Raw genomic sequence first — 23,132 nt, 5'->3', positions numbered from 1 at the left:
ATTGTAAAACTTGGATTCTAGAAGCAATTTGCATGAAATTGCTTTAGATTGTAAAATAAAAGGTCTTGGGGAGTAATTTTTCCAATTTTTAAGTTTTTTTACAAAAATAGGTTTGCATGGATGAAATTTCAAAGAAAATGGCTTAAGGGCATTTTGGTCATTTGGCATATTAATGAAATAAAATGGGAAAAAGAAGGCAACAATCAGCCATTCTTCTCCCTTGTCCAGAAAAAATTCCTAAGCCACCATAGCTAGGGTTTCCAAGCTTTTCAAGCTCATTAGTAAGTGCTCTCAAGCCCCGTTTTTAATGTTCTTTGTAATTTTAAGATCCATGTAGCTTACTCTCTCCATTTCTACCCATATTTCATGCTAGGGTTCATGTTTAAAAATTTACTCATGCATGATTTACTTGAATTTTGATGTTTTATGGAGGAATATGAATGTTTGAGGTGTGTTAAACAACTTTTCCTAAGTGATTTTCATGAAAAACCCCTAAGGGGGCCTTTTTACAAAAGTTGTAAAATGTGGTAGAAATGTGAAAATAATGGAAAATGTGGGCTACCATAAAAGCAAAAAGTGTTCGGCTAGGCTTGAGTAAGGTAGAAATTGCATGCGTTTCATTATAAGAGCCTAGGGACTAAATTGTAAAAATGTGAAAGGTGATGGGCAAAACGGTCATTTGGACCGGAGGTGGAATTTAGACTTGAAATGTATAATGTGGAGTGTTAATGATCTATTTTTATTGTTATAGGCCCCGAGAAACAAATTCCAGAGGTCGATGGAGGAAAACGAAAGGTTTCGGAATAACCGAAACACGACACCGGAACGAATACCAGGTAAGTTCGGATAACTTTAAGTAAACACTCAATGTGCCTAATTATATGATTTATGAATGATGATTGCATTTATTAATAACATGAAATTCTATGAAATGCATGTTTAAGTATGAATTACGATAAATGTCTCAGTTGAGGTTAAAAAGGGAATTCCATGGATAAACCATGATTGACATGTGTAATGAAGTCCTGCATGTGTTGCAGTAAGGATTTAGCCCAAACGGGTAATCCGTTGATCTCATTTATAAAAGGATCTAGCCCGGACGGGTAATCCGATTAAGATCTGAATTTAGCCTGGACTAGTAATTCAGATCCAAGCTCAATAAAGGTGTTTGTCGTTATAAAGGATTTAGCCTGGACTGGTAATCCCGACATCACCTTATGAGTTCATAAAATGGGGGATTTAGCCTGGACTGGTAATCCTGCCATAAGATGTGAGGTTCGCGGGAGTGCATATCTGAAACAATCATTGTACGAATTGACGGTAAATAGATATTCCATCGAGATTTCCTAGAAACTCAATGAGATTGATGTGACATATATATACAAATGAGATGTTGAATGATGAGCTCATCTAAGATAACTTTCATAGTGCATTGTTATGTGACTAACTCATTGATTGAGTGTAAGTGATAGGGAAGTCATCCTATGCTGAATTTATTACCCAATTTGATTGCGTGCTAATTACTTTGTAAGTTTACTTTCCGGTTATTCGAGCTTACTAAGCATGAGAATGCTTACCCCTCTCTTTTCCCTGTCTCTCAGAGAGCTCGAGGACTCGTAAAGATTGGAAGACGGTTGGAGAGTCAGCATACTATCAAATAGACCAGCTTTGTTATAAAGACATTTCTAAATTGTTCAATGGCATGTATAGGTCTTTTGAGTATTTTGTTATATGTGTCATTTGATTTGCCAAATTAAGGCTTGTAAAGATAAATCTATCTTTTTGTTTATGCCCATAGAGATTGGCTTGTTTTGAAGTAGGCTATGACCTACAAAATTTCCATGCAAGTTTATAATCATGTGAGATGGTTGAATTCCAATTGGCAGTGAGTCATAAGAACGAGCCAATCTTGAATGTATTAAAGTGGTATGACAACACATAAATACAAGATGGGAAATAATCTAGCATATACGAAACCAATGATATGAGGTTTCCATGCAATGAGTTTTTGCAAAGATCATTTATGAGAGCATAATTATGTTTTACTTTGTTTTTAATATTCATTAAGTATAAGTGTTAAAAAAGGGGTGACTATAGGCTTGGAAAATAGCCTAATAGGGTCTACACAGTTGGGTACACGGATGTGTGCCTAGGCCGTGTCTGACACACGGGCCACACCCGTGAGCATGTGGCATGGTCGTCTGTCCCCTGCATCTAAAATGGTAAGTCTGTTAAATAAACACGAGCTAGACACACGGGCGTGTGTCTTGGCCGTGTGAATTTAATAGAATGCTCAATCTTAGACACCGGGTGATTGTACGGGCATGTCCCAAGTCACACGAGCGTGTGACACTTCAAGTTAAAAGAAATTTTCCAAGGTATCCAAAGCTTATCAAACATTCTCAGTTTTGTCCCGCACCCACTCTAGACATGTTTTAAGTCTCGAAGGTCTATTTAAGGGAAAGGATATACATATTTGAAAAGTTTTAAATTAGAGCGCAACCTAGTGACTTGATTTAATATGTTTATGAACGTAAGATCTCGGTAACACCTCGAGCCTTATCCCGGCATCGGATACAGGTGAGGGGTGTTACAATATCAGTATCTTCAACATAATTTTAGCATATTTCATGCCTTCACCATGAAAGCGCATCTTTTTTGCAATTCCCATTGTTCTCCCAATGAAATCTATGACAAATTCTCCTGACTTCATTTAAAGATTTTCAAATTCTCTTATCAGTGATTAAAGCAATGGTTGCTTAACCCTATTTGATCCTAAGAGCTTCTTTTCATTGAATCCCAAATCTACTTGGGAGTATCCTTTTGGAGAATTGATTCCAAAATTCAATGATCCATTGCTTGTAATAAATAGTTTTTTTTTCTTTTAAATCTTTGAGTTATTGATCTACCAAAGCCTTAGCTTATGCTTCAATAGGAATTTCTCTTGTTGTTGATTTAGCTACACCACTCTCCTCAATGTCCTAATATTCTTTAGACCTTAAAGAAATTCTCTATCAGCATACTCCAGTGATCATAAAAACCATCAAAATAAAGAATTGATAGTTGGACAAAGCCATTGCTATCAGATGCCATCTGTTTAGGCTTTGATACCAAATGTTGAATTTTAATAATAAAAGAGAACTTTAAATCTTTTTTACTAAAGAAAAACTTGTCCTCAATATCAACGTACTTTTTAGAATTAAATAGAAGAACAAAATAATCTGTTGTAATAGTTTTCCAAAATTTTAGAAGACTAACAACTTCTAAAGTTTCTCAACAAAATAACCAATAAATCATGATAATTATTTAATACTAATTTGGCTATAACTCTTAACTAATAAAACAAAAAAATCTAATAAACACAAATATCATCATCAACATTAGGTCCTATGGGCATTCCATTTTTAGATTTGCATAGCACAAAAAAAGGTTAAATTTCTAAGAATTGGGTAAAAGATATTCAAACAATCAGCATCTCAGAAAATAATGAAGAAATTGATCAACCCATTTGCTTTTCTTTTTTCTTCTTTTTTTGTCTTTATTTTCAATAGTTTAAGGTACGAGATTTAAATTGAATGGGTAAATCGAATTTCATCGCATGTAGATTTTATCTAAATCTATTTTGGTTTAAGTCAAAAATATATTTTAATTATCAATTCATTTATTTGTAAATTATAATAACTTGATTTTGATTTAATTATATGAATATATTGATTGTAATTATAATAACTTGATTTAATTATATGAATATATGAATATATGAATATAATACCCTATTTGATCCTGAAAACTTCTTTTTCATTGAATCCCAAATTTGCTTGGAAGTATACTTTTGGAGAATTATTTCCCAAATTCAATGATCAATTGCTTGAAATGAGTAGTTTTTTTCTTTTAAATCTTTTAGTTTTCAATTTGCCAAAGCCTTAGCTTGTGCTTCAATAGGCGTTTCTCTTGTTGTTGATTCAGCTACACCACTCTCCACAATGTCCTAGTATTCTTTAGACCTTAAAGAAATTCTCCATCAGCATACTCCAAAAATCATAAAAACCATCAAAACAAAGAATTGATAGTTGTACAAACCTATAGCTATCATATGCCATCTGCTTCAGGCTTTGATACCAAATGTTGAATTTTAATAATAAAGAAGGAGAACTTTAAATTTTTTTACTAAAGAAAAATTTATCCTCATTATCAACGTATTCTTTAGAGTTTATAAAAAAGAACAAAATAATATGTTATAGTAGTTTTACAAATTTTTATGAGACTAACAACTTCTAAAGACTAGAACTCTTTACTCAACAAAATAACCAATAAATCAAGATAATTATTTAATACAAATTTGACTAAAACTCCTAGCTAAGATAACAAAAAAAAAATCTAATTTACACAAACATCATCATCAACATCACGGTCCTATGGGCATTCCATTTTTAGATTTACATATATAGCACCAAACAAGGTTAAATTTCCAGAAAACTAGGTAAGAAAGATATTCAAACAATTAGCATTTCAGAAAATAATGAAGAAACAGATTTAACCCATTTGCTTTTCTTTTTTCTTTTCTTTTCTTTGTTTCTTTTTTTGTCTTTATTTTCAATATTTTAAGGTATGAGATTTAAATTAGGGTAAATCGACTTTCATCACATATAAATTTTATCTAAATTTATTTTGGTTTAAGTCAAAAAATATTTTTGATTATCAATTCATTCATTTATAAATTATAATAACTTGATTTTGATATTAATTAAATGAATATATTAATTGAAATTATAATTATATTTATCTATTCTATTAATAATATGTATTACCTGTAATTGTGAATTCTGGTTGCTGTTTGAGAAAAAGTCCAAAATTTAAATTTGATATTAGAATGAATAAAAACTTAATATTTTCTTAAAAGATAACTTGAATATAAACTAATTATCTTTTTTATTTGTGATTCAGACAACCGCATCATTAATAAATTATATGATTTTATTTTATTGTTATTTTAAATCTACCATTTCATTGTTATATATTTTATACAAAATATATTTTTAGTTATTAAATGTACTATAATTTAGTTATAATAATATACTTAACTAACAAGCATATAATCAATTAGTAAAATGATAAAAGAATTCTATTAAAATAAGACAACCTAATCCTTCCCTAGAAAACTACTTCCCCGGAAACAAAACAAAAAGAAAAGCCTTAACCACGGTCGGCTAAAGTGTTGTATAAAAGAATGACTATTATTACTTCACATTTTCTCTCTTTTTTTTCTTTCTAAAATAATACTACCTCCCTTTTCTACTAAAGTTTTAAAAAATTTTACAAATCAAATCATGTAACCTGAATTAAATCACTATATTTTATAAATTAAATAAATATATAATTAACATTATTATCATTACATGTCTTGTGACTCGTTCCAAATGATAATTTGACTAAGAAAATCCACACAGCTCGCCATCCTCTTGTTCGCCTAATATTCATAACTTGCCATTCTCTCGTCCGCCAAATGGCCACAGCTCGCCATCTCCTTATTCGTACACCCGCAAGGATACCTCTTCAAAAAATTCCTCAAAGGATACATGTAAGGACTAGAAGGGATAACATGTCATCATGCACGGCACGTAATTATCCCCTAACACATCCCGTCAAAGAACCGTACCTTATAAATACAAGGAGTAATCCCATGAAAGGAAAGGAGAAGAAAATCATCAAATCAATACTCAAAACTAAATTAAACACTAGAAAATTAAACACAAAATTATGTATAAGCATAACAATAACTTCAAAAAAGTAAGGTCCAAAATCAGTTGGAGTTTATTGGCTAAATTTTACCTCTTCCTACTATTTATTGCTTTGAACCTCAAAAGCCCATCTATAATTTCATATTACCAGTCCGTGAAACTGGGCATCCCAACAGTTAACAAAAATCATTGATGGCTCATGGTCAACTTAACTTAATTTAAATAATAAAAATATTTTTAATTTTAAATTCAATTTTAAAATGTTAATCATAAAATGAGATATTGGGTAAATTGCTATGAATGAGCATCTACTGATTCTATTTTAAAAGTTTACAAGTTTACATAAATTGAACGTCCCTGAAAGAGTTTTTTTACATTAATCGGTTCGGTTCAGAAGTTACGTAAATTTGGGCTTTGTTTTGAAATTTAGTTTGGCACCACAATTGGGTTGGGTATGGTTAAGATAGAATATTTATTTTTATCAAATTCTGCTATAAGTCTATATACTCTGCATAAATTGTTGATTTAATCCTTATATTCGGTCTTTGTAGTTTTAGAATTAGTCAATTTTAGTTATTTTACTTTCAAGTTTTAACATTTCAGTCCTAATTAAATGGTAGCAGTTAAATTCGTTTGGTTAAATTTTGCTATTAGTCCTACACTATGTCTAAAGTTGTAGATTTAGTTCATATTCTCCAATTAGATCATTTATTAACATCTATATTTTTCAAATTTTGAAATTTCATTCTTAACATAAATAAAAGTCTTTAAATCCATAATTGACTGAGCAATATATAGAAATAGTAAGTGCCGTGATATTATATATATGATAATATGTTTGTCACATCGATTTTGAAAATAGTAAAATTTAACTTAATGAATTTAACAATTATTATTTGGTCAGAATTGATAGAGAGCAAAGATGACCAAATTAAAATTCATGCACTATATCCACAACTTACACATAATACAAAAACTAATGACAAAAATTAACTTTTATTTTTCATGATAATAAGTTAAATATATAATTTAATTCGATTTGAATAATGTAATTTTACAATTTTACCCAAAACCGACCAAACATTATCAGTTTGGATTAATTTTGGTTTTTCAATTTTTTTTTTTTTAAATTTACGACCCTTCTATTTACTAATCTTTATAATATAGACTCTAATCCTAAGAAGTATATTCCCGTGGCTGAATGTCCTACAAACAAACAAAGCCTAATTAGGCATAAGATGAATTAGTGCATTGTCGGCCGAACAAATTTTTGGCTGTTTTCAATTAATGTTTTTGTTTTATAAGTTATCTAATTATGTAAGGAATATTTAATAAAGATGTTTTAATTTTGGAAAAAATCGATTTCTCTCAAACATTTTAATCACCGATTAAATCTTAGTCAATTCTCAATTGATTCGAGGTTAATTAACTGAATTAGTCGTTTAACCGAAATTTTAATTACTTTTACTTTATGTTGTTTGATAGTTAATTTTTCGTAAAAATTAAGCTCTCAAGTTTGATATTTTTAAATATGATATATGTGTATTTTTTATTTAATTTACTTATTGTATTTAATAAAATTTATATATTTTGGTACTCAAAGATAACTATGTTAACTTTTTAAGATTTAATTCTGGTTTTAACATTGATTTAATGAAAGTTAATTGCTAATGTTATTAAGTTAAGATTTTTACAATTTTATTAATAGGATAGTAGAGTTAATTACAAATTTGTTTAATCTTACGTTTAATTTGTCAAATACAGTTCGACAGATGTGATTTAATTCTAATTTTAGGATTGATTTGATGAAAATTCATAATTAACTTAGCAATTAGATTTCATCAAATCAATTCTAAAACCTGAATTAAACATTAAAAAGTTAACATTGTTATCTTCACGCACCAAATTATATTACTTTTATCAAATACATATACTATATTGAACCAAAAAGTAACACATGTATCACATTAAAAAAATTAAAATTAGATACCAAATAATACATTATCCCTTACAAAAATCATAGCCCTCTTCAATATTCCTCGATTTCTATTATTAAAAAGTAAACACAATTATTTTTTATTATAAAGCAAACACAATGTCATAACCTATTGAAAACCAAAATACATTTAAACTTAAATTAAAATATTATATAGGTACTTAAAATCAGAATAATCTAAAAAATCTACATATTACATTTCCACGCAATAAAATTAAAATCTAATTCCACAAATTCCAAATTTTATAATTAAAAATTATATTATAAACTTCTGAAATAATTCATCACCCAATCTAAACAATAAATAATACATATTTTATATATTTACATCAATATATTGAAATCCTAAAATTTGGAGTTTATGTTACGATTAAAGTCAATAAACACTTAACGTGTGCTTCAAAGAGCTTTGAAATTCTTGAAAGATTTGACAAACTTTTACTAAGATCAATTGCTTATGTCGGAATATTTTGTAATTTTCGACACGTGACTCTAAACTAAAAGACATTGAAGTTTCAACCACAAGAATAAAGTAAGATTCACAGAGTGATAAAATGACTATATATACATATATATAATTTACATAAATATGCAGGAAATTAGGGTGTCCCTAACAAATTATGATTATCCACCACATGCATGAACCAATTCGTGGCTTTATAATTATATAATGATTAAATTAAATTATTATAATACACAAATTTAAATAGAACTGATAAATTAACATTCTTACATATAATAATTATATATAATGAGACTCAAATTTAAACATAAAACTCAGAAATATTATTTTATGCCAATAATATTAAAATTTCATTAGTTTTATATCTCTTTGAATTCATGCAATTAATAATCATAACATAGAATTTATTTTTAAAACAAAGTTATAAATATAATTAGAAAGAATGGTAAAAATAATAGTGCAAAAACATTTTGATTTTCAAAATTAAAGTGCAAAACATTTGACTTCTTATAGTATCTTTTTGATGCTCAAAAGAAAGAAAAGTTTGATTCCTTGGCCATAATTAGCATAACTCAAGTGGTAGTCATGACATTGCTTAATTAATCCTCAATTTCGTACCAAAAGATTTCAGTTCTCTTCATCATTGTAGGGCACAGTCATGTTAGATCCTGGCGGGGTCTGAAATTTTATCAGCATTTTTGCTCCCCCCACTTGCCCCACTACACCTAATATTTGCAATTTATTACAATCTGAAAATAGATTAATGAATTATCTGAAATAGAGTATTTCGATAGAGTAACTAAGGTGACGGTTTATATCATGGTCTCTCTTGGCCTTTAAAATTGCTGCTACTACGACCATCTGTTGGGATCCAACTATTCTTTGCATGGGATTGATCAGGGCAACACCTCTATCTATAAGATTAATCAAGGTACATGGAGATATTATTTCATTAAGAGTGTAACGTGTTTTATCACTATATCATCTTACTTTTTTAAAAAACTAAATTCATAATTCATAAATAGTACTGCATTATCGATTTTCTTCGTACAACGTATACATTCTCAACAAGAGCAAATACTATCACGTGTACATTACGAGTCAGACTCATAATATAGATTACTAATAGACCAAACACGAGATTCACCGCATGATTCATTATATAACCTAGTGGTCTCCATGGTGACATGAACTTTGAAGGTTAAAAGAGACACTCATTCACCCCCATTTATGTATTGCATGAGAAAAGAAAAAAAGGTTACATGACGTTTATAGAAAACAAGAATCTCAAAAAGCAACGATAGATATCTGATAAATACTGAGCCAAAAAAAAAAAAAAACAGATGAGTGTAAATAATTCAAGGCAGAAGTAACTCAACTACAACCGTGAAAAATCCTTATCAAAACAGTGGAAAAAATTCTATGACAAATTGTCATCTTTCATTTGTTGTTACATCAAACAAGTGAGACCCCCACAAATTCCCTTTACACCTTTCTTGTTTAAATATGCAAAGGCCTTACAAAGATATTATGTTTTTTTTTTTTGAGATTTCAATATTTGCCTTAATTTTAATCTTTTAAATCCATTAAATTATATTATATTATTTTAAAATTTTATGCGGTAAATATATTATCATGTATTATCATGTTAGTTTTTACAGAAAGTTACGTTGTTTTAATCGATTTATTTAAGAGCTATATTAATTTAGTATAAATAGTGAAAAGGTTTAATTGTTAACACCGTTAAAATTCGTTTGTTAAACTTTTTTGTTATAATAAACGTTGATAATCGCAGTAGAACGATCACAAAGCAATAAAAAAATTAATGTTGAAAAACAACTGATACAATTTCATCAAAAAAATGAATGATACAAGAGGAGTTTCAACTACGTCTATTTAAAAGTTGAAAAAATCCTATTCTAATCGAAGTCAAATAGAAGAACAATAGTTCTATACGGATTCAACTTGTGCTATATGGCCCGTATCGTAGGGGTGAAACTCCAATCCTATTTTGTGCTTAATGGAGATCTATGACAAGCTCTATATGCGGGCCTTCACGTTACAGATCCCCTTATTTTACCATTGTATTTATTTTTTCAATAAGTAATGGGATTTAGGTCACGCAAACTCTAACATTTTTAGTGTGGTATTTTGAAATAAAAGAAATACTCATTTAATAGTTATGTAGCAAAAAAAAGGTGATGAAATGCACCTGAATTTAACAAAATAATTTTAATTATATTTTAAAATTTTAAAAATTAAAGAAATTAAATTTCAAATATGTAAAACATAAAAATACAGGACATACTTTAACTATATTAAAAATATCAAATTAAAAAACATAGACTAAATAAAAAGCTACACATAGTAAAAAACTAAAATCAGATTTTAAGGTATACTATATACTTACTAAATTCACAAATCCAGCAAAATTTAACTTTAGTGAATCAATCAACCATATCTTTTGCAGCAGTTGAAAATGAATCAACCAACCATATCTTTTGCAGCAGTTGAATTAACAATGAAACGACCGAACTTAAAAGATGATAATTTACTTGGCAAATTGTGAGAAAGGATTTGAAACCAATCCATTTTTTTCCTTATTTTTGCAAAGCAATGAACAAGTTGATTAATTGTTGGTACGTGTTAGTGAAATTACACGACTTTTGATGGCACCCTTTGTAAGTTTTGAGTCATTTTCATGTGATGATTTGACTGGTTAGGGGTATGTCATCCTTCGTCACCGTTTTATTTTCTCTTTTCCATCTTAATTTTTATCTTTTTCAATTTTCCATTTGAACCCAAACAGCTCAAGAGCCAGAGTACAATATGATAGCCCTTTCATTCTTTTTTTCCATGTTATCTCACTTTCTTCCAATGGCTTATTGTTTCATCGCTCTCAACGTTTAGCATTTTACTTCGTCATAGGATTTACACTTCACACGAGTTATTAAAGCCTATGAAAAAAAATTTAAACCTTAAATTTTAAACTCAATTTTTATGATTATACCGAGAATTATAACTAAAAATAATTCATATGAAAATATTGAGAGCTTAAAATTTTAGTGTGGTCATGATAAGAGTCATGAACAGTTGTGAACAAATTAAACTACAGAAATTGAAGAGTTTAAGCATGGCAACGAGGGCGTAAACAAAGGGGTCCTAAAAATGGTAAGTCTGCCATTTAACCTCTTCAAAAATTTAGTGTGGTCATGATAAGAGTCATGAACAGTTGTGAACAAATTAAACTACAGAAATTGAAGAGTTTAAGCATGGCAACGAGGGCGTAAACAAAGGGGTCCTAAAAATGGTAAGTCTGCCATTTAACCTCTTCAAAAATTATGGTAACTCCCAAAACATTTATGATTGATTTAAGCTCTTGGCTTCGCCCTGCATGGTGGGTACACCTTCTATATGCTAAAGGCATGAGTTTGAATACCATGATATGCAGTTTCTTCGATTTTCGTAATTTAACTTGTTTAGAGTTTATAAAAACATTCTCGTGATCTATAAAGATTGGACAAATTCTTAAGAGTAGGTCCTTATAAACCCATCTTTAAAACAAGTATACCCAAAAATTTTAAAGGTTAAACCTTTTTGGAGGTTTGAATTTTTTTTATTTAAGTTAGGTCGTGAATTTTTTTTGTTTAAGTCTATCTTTAATATTTTCTTGAAAATCTGAAAGTTTTAACGTGAGAACAAATATCAACCTTAAGAACTAACTTAAAAGAAATACAAACTCAATATAAAAATATTTGTCAAATTCATTTGTGATTTAACCCAAATTTTAATATTAGCACATCAATAATACTCTTTATAATTTTAATATTTAAATCATGTTAGAAGTTTTTTTGATTTCATGCTTATGATTTTTAGTTAAGAGGTTGAATGTGATAACGCACTATTAGTGAAGTTACTTATGGTTGGTGGGGGAAAAATAGTAATTTTGTTGAGTTACGTTTGTTGCATTAAATCCTGAGAATGAGGTGGAGAGTGAGAATCCATCATATTCCAAGAATTCATAATGAAGTGACCGATCATATGGATAAATATTATATTCCTAGAGTTTCAAGTTTATAAGTATACGATGATCTCTAGATTCAATGAAAAGTTTGCTATTAGTCAATTTAACTTGATCAACAACGGGTTAAGTTTCTACTATAAAAGTATAAATTAATTTTAATTGTTAATTGCGGTGAAGCTTATTTTAATGAAATTTTTTATAGGATAAACTATACAAATTATTATTCAACTATTAAAATGTTCATTTTAAGTTTCTAAATAAATATGTTTGCAATTTAAATACACACTGTACATATTCGATTATTTGAGGTACTCTTGTTAAAATGGAAATCTTAATGGATTTTTCTTAAATTAAATGAATATTTTAATTTCCATGTCAGCTTTTATTTTTTAACCAAAACCAATAAAATTTAAACACGTAGCTTTGGCTTCTTTGTTTCATCATCATCATCATCGTCCTACATCAGTTGAAACCACCACCGTTGGCATCTTCTTCTCCGAACCGACCTCTGGCACCAGCCTCCAAGATCTCTCTAACAACTATGCTTCTCCAACTGTTTCTCCGCCGTCAACCACCATCTTCACCCCTTAAATCTTCTCCAACTTCCTCTTCTTCTGTTTCTCCAGCAATGGTTTCAAAGCACACTAGGCACAATTTCAAGTTTCAAGTACTAAAGGAGACATTAAGAGTATAAGCTCGTGGGTTTTCGCTAACAAGTGTCCTAATGATACTACAATTAAATGCAGCAGTTGACAGGTAATCTTAGCGATTTCAATGCATTGAATTGAAGAACATATTTTTTTTTTTACTACCTTTAATAATGCCTTTGAGTTGCTTAACAAATTCAGAGTCTGAGGAAGGTTCATAAGAATGCTCTAAAACATCTCCACCAAAGAAAAATGGGAAAAAAAGAAGTGAAATTATAGGAATATAGAGATAGATCAGTGAAGCTGAAAACGTTACCAGGGGGATTATAAAGTCCAGAACATGGTGTTGGTGGGTTGGTCTTGAAGTTGTTCGATGGAATTACTAAGGGATTTGAGGTCGTGATGAACAATAAGAGAAAACAGAGCATTTCCAATCGCTAGCGAGAGTGAGTGCCTGTTCAAACCCGCAACACTTGGAGGATTCATAAGAGATGAAGCGAACCATTGTTGGAGAAGCAGAAAGAGAGGAAACTGGAGAAGACTCAAGGGGTGAAGATGGTGGTTGACGGCGGAGAAACGATTGAAGAAGCATAATTGTTAGAGAGATCTTGGAGGCTGGTGTTGGAGAAGAAGATGCCGATAGTGGGGGTTTCAACTGAAGAAGGGCAGTGGTAATGATTGAAACAAAAACCAAAGCTACGTGTTTAAATTTTGTTGGTTTTGGTTTAAAACAAAAGCTGACATGGAATTTTTCCTTTTTATAAAAAATTTTAATTCAAGTATAAATTTGTTATAATTATTTTTATTTTACATTTAACCTAGGCTAGAAAAAATTTTTAAAGAGAATCCAGAATTAAATTATAATTTTTGAGAAAATAAAATATAATTTTATTATATTATAGATTATAATTTCATCATTTTTAAAATAATTAAATAATTTTTTAATAGGAAGGATGAAATACGTCTGCCACATTTACATTTACCTTTGTTATGTATTATATAAATTTTTTCTCATTCTATTACATTAATAACTAAACATAATATACGACTACATTTTAAACTTATTAATTTAAGTCTAAAATTAACAGACACAATCAACATTTTTGCTTAAACGTGGTTCGCGTCATATCTAAATTACCCACAATCCATATCGCTATTTATAAAAAATTAAATTATATCATTATTTGTAAAAAATAAATTTCATTTTATAATTAAATTTAAATGATTAAAATAGTAATTCAACTGAACCGATCCAAATTACATATCACATTTTCAAACCTCGAGTTGGATAAATAATCTCACCCCTTAAACAAGTCAAATCTATATTGAGAAGTTAAATATGTTTTAATTTTTTTAATTTTTATACATGTGAAATTTAATTTATTTAATTTTTATTTCAAAATTTAACTCTAATTGTTAATTTTATTAGAATTCACTAATACATCATTTTAAAATTAAAATGTACTCGTTTAATAATTATATAATAAAATGATGATAATATAATAAATCTAAATTTAAAAAAAATTAAAAGCGTCAACAATTGAAATTATAATTTTTTAATTCCAAAAAAAAAAAACTAAGCAAATTGTCTTTAACACCTGCAAACGATCAAGAAGCAGACAATTAACTTTTCTCTTGTCTTGTTATATAAAACATAATCTTTGTCCAAAATACCCATAATCTATCTGCTTGTCCAATGCCAACAAGATATATCAAACTTGTTCTATGATCAAAAACATAATCTAATTGATTTCCCAATACCATGATACTTGTACTGTTAATGTACCTTTCAGTCTGCAAACTTGTGTGGGGCCTTTAGTTAAGGTTTTCAATTGATTCAATCGTTTATCGGTTCATTATATTAATTCATAAACCTATTTGATTCAATTGATCAGTATCAATTTATATATCAATCAATATAATACATCTTTCTAGATTAATCTCTTAATTTATTTCCGATCTAATTTGATTCAAATAACCTTATTATTAGCAAATTTGAGATGCTAAAAATTTTGAGTTTAAGCCCTATTGTGAATTTGCTTTTCAACAACTCTAACTTCATGCAACAATCATAACTTCTATCTGTTTAGATATCTCTTATTTTACGAACTGGTCGAAATTATCAACAAAATTAAAAAGAAACAAAACTCTCCTATAAAAAAATTATATCAAAAGCAAACAAAAAATGACATATTGTTGAGTTGAATTAATAAACCTAAAACATACATCATCCCATTTCAGGATATTAATCATGCAAAGGAATAATACAAATCAATAATGAAAGAATTGGTTGTACAATGAATTCAAAAATTGCAATAAAATTTCGTGACATTAGCTCGCTCCTGCGTATAAATTTAGTAATTTGTATAATACATACTATTAATATAATCATAATTTTTATATGTATAAATTTATTATTAAAATGGTCAAAATTATAGTATCAAACAAAGGACAACCAAGAACAATAAGTGATCAACCCACGATCCATTATAGAAGACTTGGGACCCAGTCAAAGTAGCCAAACAAAAGCAAACAAAAACAGACACTGCACACATAAGTAATAATACGTGTGTCTATATTTATAAAATAAATATCATATATTAATGTAAATTTTAATCTATTTTATACTCTTTTCTACTATAAATATTTTAATTTAATTATTATTTTTTTATATTTTATTCACTTATATAATATTAATCAAGTTTTTATAAAGTTGAGTTGTTGGAAACTTTGAAATTTTAAGTTTAAATCTTAATATGTGTAATTGTTCATCAAATTTTATTATGGTTTGCAATATATGGGGTCCTATTTAAATTTATTCTAATTCAAGATCGAATATGTATTTCATGTCTAAGTTGATCTAATAGTCGATACCAGAGATCAGAGGAAAAAGTTATTTAGATTTTGATTCGTAAATTTCTAACGTTTAAAGTTGTTTAATGAAAAAAAAAAACTAAATTATAGAAGAGGAGGAGAAGTTTACCTTTTCAATTGGTGCCGGTGGTGAGAACGAAGAAGGACATATAGTGGTAGTTTTAATAGCTTGGTGATTTAAATGATTTTTTCCGAATAGTTTAATGACAATTTATAACTTTTGAAACTAATTAACCAAAACATAAATTTACTAATAATTCAGTAACATTAAATTTAATTATTTAATTAAAACTTTTCAAAAGAATTTTAATTTTAATCCATTCAAAATTTTATAATTTTATCTTATTCTCCCTATACAAAGTTGTAGTTCCATGGCTTCATCTTTATTTATATTAATAAGTGTTGACTGAAATAGTAAAACACATTATATTTTTAAAAAAATTTAAATTTTAAAAACAATATTTTTAAGAGAAACAATCACGAATCTTGAAAAAAATATTTTTAAATATAAAACCAACATAATATTAAAATACAAATAATATTTTCGATACATGCATACACAATACCTATAATCTTACTACTAAATTCAATTTTAATCTATTAAAATCATTAAAATATGTAAAACTAATTAAATTTGCCACTGTGGATTGTGAAAAGCGGTATTGAGAAGAAGGAAAATGGTATTTTATATATTGTGGGCTGCCACCGCCAGCCCCAGGATTTCTTTTCCTTTTTCTTTTTTTTTTTTTTCATCCCACACATTTAATTCGTTTACAATACAATACAACACAAAATTAAAATTTGATTAAATGTATACTAAAACCAATATAATGTTGATTTATCAATTTAGGAATTAAATGTAAAATACATACATTCTAAGCAGTATTAAAAATAATATATTAATAAAATTTAATTTTTAAATTTGATAAATTAAATGTAAAATAAGTAAATTTAAAAACCCAAAATTAATCCTTAAAAAGCGAATATTTTAAAATGAGAGTAGAAGTTGTTTTTTAATCAAGTTCATGAATGGGATATTAAAAGAAATGGACTAAAGTGGCATTCCTTTGACAGCCTACCATATTTAAAAATATTATGGTATTATTAAAATAAAAGAAAATGAATAAAAGCTAATTTGGTGATAGGTTAAAACTTTGGCGCATATGGAAAATTATAAATTAATGTTGCTTAAGCTTAATTAATTCTTAATTAGTGGAAACAAATAGCCACTTGTTTTAAGCTTAGAAGATTCACATGGTCTTGGGCTCCCTCATCTTGTTCCCTTTTTATTCTCCTCGAGAAGTGTGTCCTTTTTATTATAAAATATAATAAATCATTTGATTTTATATAACTATTTATATGAAATTTTAAATTTATTCAATTACATCATTCTAGTGTAGTGTATTTAATTTTTTTTATCTCACACTATAGTATTGTTATAATTTTAATTTCATCGTCATTGTTATTTTTACCCTAACTAGAGATAAACGTATCACACATCTAAACTAAGTCTTATAATCTCTAAAAGAATTCTCATTAAAAGTATGAGTAAACACTATTATTTAATTTTTAACATTTAAAAATATCGCTTCATAGATTGAGTCTTAACTCAATTAATGTAAGTATTGTTGTCAATGCAGAATATGTGAGTTCAAGTACTTTGAAATGTATTATTCTTCTATTTATATATTGAAGAAAAACTATAAATAATTTTAGGCTTTCTATATACCATCATAATTTATAATAAGTTTGCTTTAAGATAGTTTATTGTACAAAACAGTAGATTTGCAAGTGATTAGATTTAGTTCTCAAAATACAACACACTTCCACGTGGATTTAATCATGTTTAATAAAATAATTTAATATAATATGATTCGCAGACATTATAAAAGTACAATAAATATGATAAATATTTAATAGTTATATTTAAAATTCAATATATTTGTTTTTATATATTATGTTTATAATTAAGAAGTAGAAAATAGTTGATTGAATCTTAGCTCGCTTAGTATTAATATTATTATCGGAATAGGAAGACATGAGTTCAAACGTATTAAAATATATTTATCTTTTTACTTAAGGATAAAAGGAATTATGATAATTATAAATATTGTGTAAAAACAGAAAATAAAATAAAAATATCTATAATTAACTCAAAATATAAACGTCTATAATTATTTTGTCCATGTTTAGAATATTATTTTTATTTTTATTTTTTATGATTTTAAGATTCCAACTTTGAAAAAGGCAAGAAATGCCTTTCTCAAGCAATTGGAATTATATTTTAATTTATTTATAATGGGCGACTGTGCATTAAAATAAACTTTCTTCACATTAAAAAGAAATAGTTTGCATTCATATTGATGAAGAGGGGGCAAATGTAATTTGGATAATGTCAAGTGACCAAAAAGAAACAAAATTAAACATTAATTTAATTATTAAGCCAAGATAAAGACAAATTTAGGCCTAATATTTCTCTCCCTAGCCTTAGCCATTAGGGGGAAATTTTGAAGAAGAACCAAAACCAAAGGCAAATCTAAGCCTAAATTTAGGGGCACTATTTGAGATTCATGTTATTATTTAATATACAAAATAGATTTTTTCTTTTACAAATATTTGAATAGATTAAATATTTATTTTTAAATTTTAGTTTATAAACTTTAATTTAGTTTTTTGTTATTGTTGTATCTCTTCACCCTTGAGATACGTGTTAACAATACAAGTAGCATTGACTTCCCATTGATCTCATCTCAGAAAGTATTTCTCTCGACCACCCGCTTTGAAACGAAATGTATTGACCTTCCACACTTTCAACCATTCCAATAAGAAGCTTTCCACTTTTGTTGTCCTCAAGTTGTCAAAACATTTACTTTTTATGTATGAACGCTCTTTTAATGTAAACACTTCCTTGAACCTTTATAGAATTTAGTTGAGCGTAATAATCTTGTACTAATTGAGTGAATAACAGAATGGACCCCATAAAGTACATCTTTCACACATTGGATTAGGACAATCTCTTTCATAGCAATCTGTCATGTTGCGTTAATGGACAAATGGACCTCTCTTATAATTATTCTGACTAACAAGGAAGAAATGATTGATTTTCAATACCCTAAAGTTACTCTAAGCAATTATCTCCTTAGTCAACCTATCCTCTTGTCATTGTTTCGACTCTCAACCTCTTCAAGTGAATCAACGTCCACTGCACTACCATACTTTTCTCATTGTCTTCTTCCCTCGTTGTACATTGTATCAATAATTATATATATAAAGTTTTGATTGAAGTTGATGGTACTAAGGTGCCATTTGAAAAATTGAAAATAAGTAATGAAAATTTAACTAATAAATTTAAGTTATAAAATACGTTTGATATATTACTTAAAATAAAGTATAGAATATAATTAGATCGTCAGATAAATATGAATTTTAAATTATGACAAAAATATTTTAATTTTAAATATTTCACCTTATTTTAAATAAACATAAAAATCTTATAAGATAATATAATGTTAAAATAAATTCAATTAATTTAAAATATTCTTTATAAGTGATAAGCAACTCTTATCTATTTATTATTTTACATACTTTTGTATAAAATAAATTTATCAAATTATTTTTATTATTAATAATCAAATGTATGTAAAAATTTATTGTAAATATTAATTTTAATTGATTTAATCTGTTCAACAATTTATCAAATAAGGTGTAAGTTAAACGAGACCAATTATGTTAAGAATTTACTTAAAATTGTCTTTTCATAAGTTAATAATAGATTCTTTAAGGGCATTTGTGTCTTAAGAAGTCTATTTATTTTTTTTAAGAAAAACTACCAATATAATTTGTTTTATATTTTTCAACCACCTGTGTCTTATAATTTAGTTTTATAATATTATAACTTAATCTAGAAGATTAATAACGTTAACTATTTCAATTAAAATGTTAAGCTAAATTGTTCTTAAAAAATGACTTAAAAAACTATTTTTTTTCAGTTTTTGAACCATAAAAAGCTTTCAAAATGTTAACTCTATTGAAATTAGATATCATTTGATTCTTTTTCATTATACCATTTAACTGGAAAGAGACTAATTCGATCCGATCTCCATAATAGAATGATCTTTCAAGTATATTCACCTACTATAAATTATAAATAAACGGTCAAATTATGCCAAATTAAAATATAATGACTGAATCTCAAATTTGAATATAGTAGAAGGGCCAAAACCATCATTTGACCATTTAAAATTTAAAATTTAAAATTTATAGGGTTATAACTATATTTATAGGCAGCTCTATTGGGTATGATGGTGAAGAAAAGTACTTTTCCTGTACCATAATAATTAAACCACAAAAATAAAAGATAGATAAAAAGGGCATGCATTATTAAGGGTGATAATAGGTAATAACTATAGTATACTAATATTAAATGAGGTAATGAAATGAAACAGTGTAGACTCTAGGTGAGGATGATGCTAAGCTAAAGTTAATTTTTTGATAAACTGTACTTAAGGTCATTAAATTATTAATAAATTTACATTTTAATCACTTGTATCCAGTGAACTATTCGAAAATTTTTATTTAAGTCATTAAACTATTCAAAAATTTCATTCAAGTCATTGAGTTGCTAAGTTTATTTTTCAAAAAAGTCTAACTAGTGAGCTTCAAGTGACGATTTGATGAATGATAAGGTGGATACCTTAGATCCAAGTCAATATGATGATCAATATTAGGAGACAGCTACTTGGATTTTGATTCGCAGATTCGTGAAGTTTAAAGTTATTTTATGAAAAAATAAGTTGAATTGTAAAAAAAAGGGGGGGAGGAGAGCTTTTGATTTGTGCAAGTGGTGTGAATGCCATACAACAACGATTTTAACAGCCAAATGACTTAATGAAAACTTTTAAATAGTTCAATGACCATTTTGTAACTTTTTGAGGTTAAGTGACCAAAATGTAAATTTACTAATAGTTTAGTAACATTGGGTGTAGTTTACCCTTTTTCTTAATTTATTTTTTCAGTTAAGACAGATTTGTGGGTCAAAGCACTTCAGAGGGGGAGCTTGGGGAATAATTAAATATTTAAGGTTTGTCTGATTAAAAATTTTGGTGAAAAAGACATGAATTCACCTTGAGAGTGAAAACTAGCAGATTCCCCAGTATTAATCTTTCTTAAAGCCTTTTTTTTCTGCTGTTATTTTTATATATATAACTTGTTGCAGCTTCATGTTTTCATGGTTTTCTTGGATTAGTTCATTGAGACATTTTCTAAAACAGATAGTGTGTGTGAGTGAGAGAAAAAGATATAGAAAAAATGGAGCTCTCACAGCATGGTTCCTTAGAGGAGTTAATGGCTGCTGCTCCAAGAAGGGACAGTTGGACCACTTTTTCAAATGGGGTGACCGAGTTCTTCCCTAATGGATGGAACTTTGAATCTTTTGATGCTACACCACCAAATCTTGCCTTCTTAGGGTTCTCTACAACAACTGATGAAATTGAAAACCCAAGCTTTGAATGTCCTTTTAGTGACCAACCTTACCCTTTTGGTGATGGGTTTTCAGTATCAGAGATGGATGCTTCAACTTCACCTTTCCCACCTGCTCATGAAGATTACCCATCAATGGTTGATGATGAAGATCAACTTGGCCTTCTCACCACTGACCACCATCATCATCAGCAGCACAGCTTGGAAGAAATGAAGCATAGTTGCAAAGTTGAAATGGAGCAAACTAGCAACAACATTCACGGTTTCAACATGGGCTTGTTTGTAGAGAAAAAGACTAAAGCCAAGAGATTAGAAGGTCAACCTTCAAAGAATCTAATGGCTGAAAGAAGGAGGAGGAAGAGATTAAATGACAGGCTTTCAATGCTCAGATCAATAGTCCCCAAGATCAGCAAGGTTACTTCCCCTTGGTTTTACTTTTTTCTCTAATTTGTTCAAAAAAAATTTCATTATCTAAGCAATTTAATGATACATGCAGATGGATAGAACATCTATACTTGGAGATACCATAGATTACATGAAAGAGCTTTTAGAAAAGGTCAATAAACTCAAGGAAGATAAAACAAAACTGGGTTCAAATCATTTAAGCCTAGTGAACAACATGAAAGAGTTAAAACCAAATGAAATGTTGGTGAGGAACTCCCCCAAGGTAAACCAGATTTGTGCTTCTGCTTCTGCTTGTGTTTCAGGTTCTAGCCTATTAATCCTTTAAACATTGAGCTTTCTTTTTTCATCACAGTTTGATGTAGAGAGGAGAGAGACCGATACTCGAATCGATATCCAGTGTGCAACCAAACCAGGACTACTTTTATCTACTGTGAACACATTGGAAGCACTAGGCCTTGAGATTCAAGAATGTGTTATAAGTTGCTTCAATGATTTCTCAATGCAAGCTTCTTGTTCAGAGGTATGGTTTAAGAATTCATGTTGTTTGTGCAAGTCCTTGAACTTCAAATGAGTGTGTCTTGTAATGGTTATTTAGGTTGCAGAACAGAGGACATTGATGAGTACTGAAGACATAAAGCAAGCATTATTCAGAAATGCAGGCTATGGAGGAACATGTCTATAGAACATTACAAGTAAGGATCTGCAACAACATCAAGTTCCTATCAATAAAGCTCTGTTCATTCATCAAATCAAAAATCTCACAAATGGAGTATGTTATGATATTACTATGATTTTTCTCTTCTTGTACACTATTAGATGGTTGAAAAAAAAGGGAATTTTGTTCATATTTTAATGGAACAAGAATGTATTTTAGAGGAAAAGTGTGCAGAAATTAGTGGTCTATTAATTTCTTTTTGCTCTAATTATTCATTTTCATATTGCTGTAGCAGACATAACCAACCAATAATTAAAATCTAGATTGGTAAGAGATAGTGACTTCTTGTTATTTAAATCATGGAAAAAGCATATGACATGCAATTGTTAATTGCATAAAACAAACCACACTAATAAAAGCAACAGTTTACTAGGACCAGCAAATATATACACATCAACAACATCATTTTTGGTACAATCAAAGCATCATCTAGGTCTGTCTTACTGTTCATAAAGACTAATCTTTTTGAGTTTATGATTATCCTCTCAACAATGCCATCTCCAATATTCGAACTCGAGAGTAAACATAACCTATGGGTATTTGTTTGAAATAAATATGCTCAAATTTTATAAGTCGTTTTCATATATGTGAAAGATCATATTCCCGATCCCTAAAAAATAGATACTTTTATTTTTTTTTAGACCATTCTCCCAAAGTACACAATATCTTCTCAATATTACTAATAATGACTATTTCCGCAATGCATCAAATATAAGCTTCTGGTTCTAACAATTGAAGGTACCATAGAAACCCTTGTATTAAAAGTCAAATTGCATTTTACTCCTACTCAAA

The 23,132-nt window shown here is 28.4% G+C and overlaps 1 protein-coding gene and 2 long non-coding RNA genes across 3 annotated transcripts; 2 read left to right on the top strand and 1 right to left on the bottom strand.

The window, feature by feature from the left end:
- Positions 1-12,535: 12,535 nt before the first annotated feature.
- LOC128289431 (uncharacterized) lies at positions 12,536-13,564 on the bottom strand. Its single transcript, XR_008279077.1, has 2 exons — positions 13,185-13,564; positions 12,536-12,865 (listed from the first exon to the last, which is right to left on the bottom strand). It is a non-coding gene; the product is annotated as an uncharacterized LOC128289431 (long non-coding RNA).
- LOC128289432 (uncharacterized) lies at positions 12,832-13,654 on the top strand. Its single transcript, XR_008279078.1, has 2 exons — positions 12,832-12,977; positions 13,070-13,654. It is a non-coding gene; the product is annotated as an uncharacterized LOC128289432 (long non-coding RNA).
- Positions 13,655-20,776: 7,122 nt separating this feature from the next.
- On the top strand, positions 20,777-22,613 carry LOC108466451 (transcription factor bHLH93). Its single transcript, XM_017766810.2, has 4 exons — positions 20,777-21,634; positions 21,717-21,887; positions 21,978-22,145; positions 22,221-22,613. Exons 1-4 carry the CDS (start codon positions 21,050-21,052, stop codon positions 22,305-22,307), a joined length of 1,011 nt encoding a protein of 336 aa, XP_017622299.1. The 5' UTR covers positions 20,777-21,049; the 3' UTR covers positions 22,308-22,613.
- The last annotated feature ends 519 nt before the right edge of the window (positions 22,614-23,132 follow it).

Source organism: Gossypium arboreum, chromosome 2, assembly GCF_025698485.1.
Source record: "Gossypium arboreum isolate Shixiya-1 chromosome 2, ASM2569848v2, whole genome shotgun sequence".
Taxonomy (NCBI): domain Eukaryota; kingdom Viridiplantae; phylum Streptophyta; class Magnoliopsida; order Malvales; family Malvaceae; genus Gossypium; species Gossypium arboreum.
This window is presented reverse-complemented; position numbering and strand designations above follow the sequence as displayed.